Source organism: Zea mays, chromosome 8 (assembly GCF_902167145.1).
Source record: "Zea mays cultivar B73 chromosome 8, Zm-B73-REFERENCE-NAM-5.0, whole genome shotgun sequence".
Taxonomy (NCBI): Eukaryota; Viridiplantae; Streptophyta; class Magnoliopsida; order Poales; family Poaceae; genus Zea; species Zea mays.
Window position 1 is genome coordinate 19,648,334 of NC_050103.1, and position 8,544 is coordinate 19,656,877.

At 46.5% G+C, this 8,544-nt stretch overlaps 1 protein-coding gene across 1 annotated transcript; it reads right to left on the reverse strand.

The window, feature by feature from the left end:
• Positions 1 to 650: 650 nt before the first annotated feature.
• LOC109941623 (leucine-rich repeat extensin-like protein 3) lies at positions 651 to 3,104 on the reverse strand. Its single transcript, XM_020542765.3, has one exon. The coding sequence runs from the start codon at positions 2,743 to 2,745 to the stop codon at positions 1,159 to 1,161; it is 1,587 nt and encodes a 528-aa protein (XP_020398354.1). The 5' UTR covers positions 2,746 to 3,104; the 3' UTR covers positions 651 to 1,158.
• Positions 3,105 to 8,544: the final 5,440 nt, after the last annotated feature.

Genomic DNA, 8,544 nt, shown 5'->3' on the forward strand with positions numbered 1-8,544 from the left:
GGTATTGCTGAGTCCTGACCAGGATACTTTAGGTGATCAAGCAAGCACGCATATGGTACGAAAGCCAGGATATCAGCACCTTGACGAGACAGAGACACCACCAAATCCTGAAAAAAGTTGCACCGTTCTTCACATATTTTTTATGTGTCTTTGGTAGATTCTCGTTCATGTATGTACAGACATGAAAGACCTGCCATTTCGATGCGCAGATGCTTGTTCAATGTTCTGCTAGTATGAGGTTATAAGTTCAGAATTCTGCTGCCAAATTGAGGTAGCTATCTCCTATACTTAGGCTTGTTCTGTTAACAGTGGACTGAGTGAGATTCGAATGGATTAAATCCCTCATATTCAAATTTAAATAGGAGATGATTTAATCCACTTTAATTTCGCTCAATCTACCTATAACGGAAAAAAAGTCCTTAGAGAGGGAGTGGATTTTCGTTCATCAGTACCACCAATGGAACAAATCCAATGAAACAATGGTAAACCGGTGCAGTATGCAATGAATCGCTTGCCGAAAGTAACAGAACACAGCAAAGGAGAGGAAATGGGGGAAATGAACAAAGATCATTTAAAGATAATACTAACAAGACTAACATGCAGCAGAGAATAAGAATAACCCAGAAAAAAAAGATAAGTAAAAGTGCGGATGTTAAAGAAAAGGAGTGAATAATATAAGAGCAAATAATCGATGGTAGCTGTGATACAAAAGGAACAAATGGCAATGGAATTTTTGTTGTTTCTAAACTTTTATGCCTGACTGAACTTAACCGGGCTAGAACTTCTCTATACACTCAGATATATGATAGATCGCTGGACCTACAATCCTCCTCCTTCTGTCCCTCTCAATCTCTCCTTTATTCACAGCCAATTAACCACAAATCCGAAGCCTACACGCTCCAAAGCCCCACCACCACCTTCAATCCAGTCCCTTTCAGCAGCAACGACCGACACCGACAAACCATAACTCAGAAAATTCTGTGGAGATTACCACGCTCTCTCTCGAGGCCTGTAGCCATCAGCCAACGCTATTCGCTAAGCGTGACAATGACCACGTACACCGGTGAATCTGGTAACTGCTATAGGCTATAGCCATTGCCGCAGGGGGGCTGGGCAAGAGCAGAACCAGCTATCCTTTCTTGCGTCTGAGATTGGTTTCTACCGATGCAGCGCAGGGGGTGGCGGTGATCCATATTGAACTGGGTGTACTGATGGCCATGGATGGTGCTGCTGTGGGGGAGGAGGCGATGCATATCGGACAGGGTTTGTGGGTGGCAATGGGCCGGGGTAATATGGTGGTGGCGGTGGCGGTGGCCATGGATGTGTTGGGGTGCAGGGCAGCGGTGGCGGCAGGACGGGGCATGGCGGGCACTGTGGTGGAGGGTGATAGACTGGCGCTGGAGGAGGCGGGGATGGTGGAGGTGGGGAATGCGGTAGTGGTGATGGTGGTGGTGGTGACGGCAGAAGTTGAGGTGGCGGTGGTGAAGGCAGCGGCGGTGGCGGCAGAGGAGGAGACAGAAGTGGTGGAGGTGGAGATGGCGGCGGCGGCGATGGTGGAGGTGGCGAAGGCGGGGGCGGTGAAGGCAGACGCGGCGGCGGCATGGGCTGGACGAACGGTTTGCACTGGAACGCGGCGCAGTTGACAGGTGGGCGGGCGTAGAAGGCGGCGCACTGCTGCGGCGTCCGCTGCGACGAGCGGTTGGGCAGGCAGTTGCTCCGGTCGCCGTCCCGCGGCACAACGCGCGCGCAAGCCGGCGGCTCGCCCGTGAAGAAGTTGTAGGCGAACGTGAAGTTCTTGAGGCGCGGCAGGTTGCATATCCCCGGCGGTACCGCGCCGGTGAGCAGGTTGTGGGTGACGTCCAGCTGCTCCAGCTTCCTCATCAGGGCGAGCTCCGGCGGCAGCGGGCCGGCGAGCTGGTTGAAGCTGACGTCGAGCACGGTGAGCTCCCGCAGCAGGCCGATCTCCGGCGGGAAGCAGGAGGAGAGGCCGTTGTTGATGAGCAGGATCTCGTTGAGCGTGCCGGACATGTTGGCGACGCTGGCCGGGAGGCAGCCGCCGAAGGCGTTGTGCGCGAGGACGACGACGGACGCCGGCGAGTTGCCGAAGTTGTCCGGGAGCTGGAAGCGGAGGCGGTTGTGGTTGAGGAAGATGGCGTCGAGCGGGCGGTCGAAGAGGCGCGGCGGGACGGCGCCCTCGAAGTCGTTGAAGCGGAGGTCCAGGAAGCGCAGCGCCGGGAGGTCCAGGACGACGTCCGGGAACTTGCCGACGAAGCGGTTGTTGCTGAGGTCGAGCTCGTGGAGGAGGCGGAGGCGGCGGAGCGCGCGGGGGAGGACGCCGCAGAAGCGGTTGGAGTTGAGGTGGAGCAGGGCGAGGTCGGCGAGGAGGCCGAGCTCCGGCGGGAGGAAGCCCGCGATGTCGCCGTGGTTGAGGTCGACCCCGGCGACGGCGAGCGCGCCGCGGCGGTGGGTGCCGCCGGAGGGGAGCGGCGCGCAGTAGACGCCCGTGTAGTTGCACACCCCCGGGCCTACCCAGTCGGCGGTGAGGTTGTTGGGGTCGGAGAAGATGGCCTGCCGCTTCCACGTCTGCAGCGCGACGTACGCGTCCCGCAGGCGCCGGCTCGGGAACCGCCACGACGGATCCACCTCCACCGCCACCGTCGGCCGCCCCTCTGAAGCCGCGGCCGCCGCGCCGAAGGAGGAGGCGGCGGCGGCGGCAAGGAGCGCCAGAAAAACGGATCCTCTCATCTCATCTCCGGCGCAGCGGCGGTCCCTCTTTGGTGCGGCGCAGTGACGCGTCACTTGGTGCGCACAGAGAGAGACGAACGCGTAGAGAGAGAGAGGAGGGGGCAGTGCAGCTATATAAACACGCGTAGTGGCGTTGGTCAGAGGAGAAGGAGAGGAGGGAGAAGTGTGCGCGTAGCGGGCCGGAGAAGGGGTGGCAGAGGCGGGCGCGGCGGAGGATTTATGACGGGCGCGGAGGGCAGGCAGTTGGGCGGCTAGGGGCACACCCGCGTTCGGCTCCGGGTTTTGCGTCCGAGAATTCGTGCCAGCGCGAGGCGTGGCGTGGGCTGGAGCCTAGAACTTCTACTCTCGTCGTCGTCGTCGTACTAGTGTGAGAAAAAGATCCGCCAGTCCAGTTCAAACTTTTGGGGACTCGGGGAAGGAGCGAGAGTGTGTGTCTACGTTGGAATTGTGGAGAGGAGAGGATCGTTTGGTGAGGACACACTTGGATGGTATAAAATTCACTTGGATGGTATAAAATTAATAGTTAGCTACTGAAAATTAGTTATTGGGTTTTAAACACCGTAACAAATTGTTAACTATCATACAATTAACAATTAATCTATGTTTGGAACCTTAGAGATAATAGTCAGCCGGCTAATAAATTATTATCTAGATTGAATCAGTTAGTAAACTAATTATTAGTTGTGAGGTAGCGAACAATTAGCTGTTTGAATCCAGTAACTAATTTTTAATTGCTAACTATTAGTTTTAGAGATTCTATACAGGGCCTTAGTTCATTAGCTAGCTCAACCCAGCTAATAATTTATTAGCCGGCTAACTATTAGCTTTAAGAGTTTCAAACAGGGTCGAAAAATGTGTTAATTGCGCAGAGGAAGTGATAAGAGTGAACAACAAGACTACAGTACCAAACCGAACCGAACGTGTTTCTTGTATAACACTGTTATATATATTGTAAACTATACTTAAAGGTGTTAATAGGGATTTCTTCGTCGGATTTGGATACCTCATCCTCATAAAGTTTAACCCATTCCTATTCCCATCGCCGTACTCATCATTGGTATAACATTCATCACATATTCATTCTCGTTCGGGTATTGAGTCTCCAATGAGTCTTCATCATCGATAAAAAACCATGATCATATTATATTTTAATATGATATTAACAATACACAAAAAACATTACATCACAAATAAATCTTATATATAATAAGGAAAATATTGTTTACTCAAGCAGAACAGTAAGAACAAAGTAACATGTGGACTCGTGGACATGATAGCTGGCACCGGGTTTGAAGTGGATAGATGCTTAAAAGGGTTGGAGAGGTAGAGTTATTTGTTGGAATTATTGTCTAATGGATTGAACACCTAATTTCTTTAGGTGAATTTTACACATGGGTAATTAGGTTCAGATTCTGCTTTCCCATACTCATACCTACCATATCTAATAGGGAAAGAATCTCTAAATTTGTACCCATGAGGATTAAAAAAATTTCATACACCAACCCTACTAGAGGAATTTTCCATAGGTTGACGTATATTGGGTCCCATTGACATCTCTAAATGTATTGTTTTATAGAGTGAAGTTTTCTAGTTGTTACGTAAAAGATAGCTCCTTAAACTATTCTTTAGGGAGTGAGCTTGTAAATAAGTATCGAGAGTGGGAAAATTGTGGAACTCTAATTCCTATTATTTAGAGAGTAAAATTTATAAAAAAAATCCTAATATCCATACTACTAAAAATATGTAGTTTTTATAAACAGAATTAAATCTATGGAAAGTTGACTTCGACAAAATTGATAGCTCTTTTTTTCTTGAGAGTAGGTGCAAAGGATAAAAACAAAATCATTAAATGGTTCTGCCCAGTGGACTGATAGTGCGACATATTGTACCTAGTACACCGCCGTGTTGGTCAAAGAAAGGGGTTTAGAATTAAGACAGGTCATGGGCTTTGATAGTCGTCTAGAGTGGGTGAATAGGACGAAACTGAAAATTACAAACTTTTAGCACAACTACAAGCCGGGTTAGCGTTAGAAATAAATGCGAGTCTGAAAGAGAGGGTGAAAACAAATCACAAGCAAATAAGATGGATGACACAGTGATTTGTTTTACCGAGGTTCGATTCTTGCAAACCTACTCCCCGTTGAGGTGGTCACAAAGACCGGGTCTCTTTCAACCCTTTCCCTCTCTCAAACGGTCACTTAGACCGAGTGAGCTTCTCTTCTCAATCAAACGGGACACTAAGTCCCCACAAGGAACACCACACAATTGGTGTCTCTTGTCTTGGTTACAATTGAGTTGAACAAAAGAAAGAAGGAAGAAGAAAAGCAATCCAAGCGCAAGAGCTCAAATGAACACAAGTCACTCTCTCACTAGTCACTATTTGATTGGAATGATCTTTGGACTTGGGAGAGGATTTGATCTCTTTGGTGTGTCTTGTATTGAATGCTATAGCTCTTGTAAGGTGTAGAAAGTCTGAAAACTTGGATGCCATGAATGGTGGGTGGTTGGGGGTATTTATAGCCCCAACCATCAAAGTAGCCGTTGGTAAAGGCTTCTGTCGACGGGTGCACCAGACAGTCCGGTGCGCCATCGGACACTGTCCGGTGCGCCAGCCACGTCACCCAGCCGTTAGGGTTTGACCGTTGGAGCTCTGACTTGTGGGACCACCGGACAGTCCGGTGGTGCACCGGACAGGTTCTGTAGACTGTCCGGTGCGCCTTCTGGCGCTTGCTCTGACTTCTGCGCGCGCAGGCACGCACTGTAGCGCATTTAATTCCTCTGCAGACGACCGTTGGCGCGAAGTAGCCGTTGTTCCACTGGCACACCGGACAGTCCGGTGCTACACCGGACAGTCCGGTGAATTATAGCGGAGCGGCTCCCAGAATTCCCGAAGGTGGCAAGTTTGGAGTTGGATTTCCTGGTGCACCGGACACTGTCCGGTGGCACACCTGACAGTCCGGTGCGCCAGACCAGGGCACACTTTGGTTGTCTTTTGCTCCCTTTGTTTGAACCCTTTCTTTTGACTTGTATTGGTTTGTTGTGAACCTTTGGCACCTGTAGAACTCATAATCTAATAGAACTCATAATCTAGAGCAAACTAGTTAGTCCAATAATTTGTGTTGGGCAATTCAACCACCAAAATTCATATTGGAAAAGGTTTGACCCTATTTCCCTTTCAATCTCTCTCTTTTTGGTGATTGATGCCAACACAAACCAAAGCAAATATAAAAGTGCAGAATTGAACTAGTTTGCATAATGTGAGTGCAAAGATTGCTTGGAATTGAAACCAATATACTTATTTCAATAGATATGCATGGATGGGTTTTCTTCTTATTTAAAATTTTGGACCTCGTTTGCACCACGAGTTTTGTTTTGCAAATCCTTTGTAAATTCTTTTCAAAATCATTTTGCAAATAGTCAAAGGTATATGAATAAGATTGAAGAAAGCATTTTCAAGATTTGAAATTTTCTCCCCCTATCTCAAATGCTTTTCCTTTGACTTAAACAAAACTCCCCCTAAATAAAATTCTCCTCTTAGTGTTCAAGAGGGTTTTGCAAGTTTTGAAGATACTACTTTCTCCCCTTTTTGAACACAATAAGATATCAAATTGAAAACTTCATTTTAAAATTTGGTGGTGGTGGTGCGGTCCTTTTGCTTTGGGCTCATACTTTCTCCCCCTTTGGCGTGAATCGCCAAAAACGAATACTTGTGAGTGAGATATAAGCCCTTTCAAACTTTCTCCTCCTTCGGCAAACACAAAAATATGAGTGAAGATTATACCAAGGTGGAGAACGGAGCGGAGTGCCGACAAATACAATTTGAGTTGAGTGGAAGCGCCTTCTTTGCCGAATACTCCATTTCCCTTTCAATATCTATGACTAAGCATAAGATGATACTTGAAAACACATTAGTCATAGACATAAAAGAGATATGATCAAAGGTATATAAAAGAGCTATGTGTGCAAGAATCAATCAAAATTCCTAGCATCAAGAATATTTAGCTCATTCCTAAGTTTGGTAAAGGATTGCTCATCTAGAGGCTTGGTAAAGATATCAGCCAATTGATCTTTGGTGTTTATATAGGCTATCTCGATATCCGCCTTTTATTGGTGATCTCTCAGAAAGTGATACCGAATGGCTATGTGCTTAGTGCGGCTGTGTTCAATGGGATTATTCGCCATGCGGATTGCACTCTCATTGTCACATAGGAGAGGGACTTTGCTAAACTTGTAGCCATAGTCCCTAAGGCCCTGTTTGGAATTGTAGTATTTTTGCAGTTTTGAAACAATACTATGGTATTTGATGATACTATAGTATTGGAGCTCAAAAGGTGTTTGGTTTGTAGAGTCAAAACTCAGTTTTAAATATCATGGTTTACCTAAAACTGCGGTATTTTTGGAGTTTTCGAAACTCCACTCAGGACCTCAGTTTTCTTCTCTTCTCTCTACATATACTTTATTTTTACAATAGAACCAAATAGATCTCGGTTTTGAACAATACTGTAGTTTTATTGTGGTAAAGCAATACCGTAGTATTTATGTCATGTACAATTATAAACTATAGTATCTCAAAACTATGGTATTTTAAAACTGCATTCCCAAACAGGCCCTAAGGGTTTGCCTCATCCAAAGCAATTGCGCGCAACAATGGCCTGCGGCAATGTACTCGGCTTCGGCGGTAGAAAGAGCTACTGAGTTTTGTTTCTTTGAAGCCCAAGACACCAGGGATCTTCCCAGAAACTGACAAGTCCCTGATGTGCTCTTCCTATTAATCTTACACCCTGCCCAATCAGCATCGGAATATCCTAATAAATCAAATGAGGATCCCTTGGGGTACCAAAGATCAAACTTAGGTGTATGAACTAAGTATCTCAAGATTCGCTTCACGGCCCTAAAGTGAACTTCCTTAGGGTCGGCTTGGAACCTTGCACACATGCATACGGAAAACATAATGTCCGGTTGAGATGCACATAAATAGAGTAAAGAACCTATCATCGACCGGTATACCTTTTGATCTACAGATTTACCTCCCGTGTCGAGATCGAGATGCCCATTGGTTCCCATGGGTGTCTTGATAAGCTTGACATCCTTCATTCCAAACTTAGTGAGTATATCTTGAATGTACTTCGTTTGGCTAATGAAGGTGCCCTCTTGGAGTTGCTTGACTTGAAATACTAAGAAATACTTCAACTCTCCCATCATAGACATCTCGAATTTTTGAATCATGATCCTACTAAATTCTTCACAAATAGATTTGTTAGTAGACCCAAATATGATATCATCAACATAAATTTGGCATACAAACAAATCATTCTCAATGGTCTTAGTGAATAAAGTAGGATCGGCCTTTCCGACTTTGAAGCCATTAGTGATAAGAAAATCTCTTAGGCATTCATACCATGCTCTTGGGACTTGCTTGAGCCCATAAAGCGCCTTAAAGAGTTTGTAAACATGGTTAGGATACTCACTATCTTCAAAGCCGGGAGGTCGCTCAACATAGACATCTTCCTTAATAGGTCCATTGAGGAAAGCACTCTTCACGTCCATTTGATAGAGCTTAAAGTCATGGTGAGTAGCATAGGCAAGTAATATTCGAATTGACTCAAGCCTAGCTACGGGTGCATAGGTTTCACCGAAATCCAAACCTTCGACTTGTGAATACCCTTTGGCCACAAGTCGTGCCTTGTTCCTTGTCACCACACCATGCTCATCTTGTTTGTTGCGAAATACCCACTTGGTTCCTACAACATTTTGGTTAGGACATGGAACTAAATGCCATACCTCATTCCTCTTGAAGTT

Excerpts from the sequence above, each read along its gene's own strand:
- LOC109941623 (XM_020542765.3), bottom strand. The coding sequence starts at position 2,745 with ATGAGAGGATCCGTTTTTCTGGCGCTCCTTGCCGCCGCCGCCGCCTCC.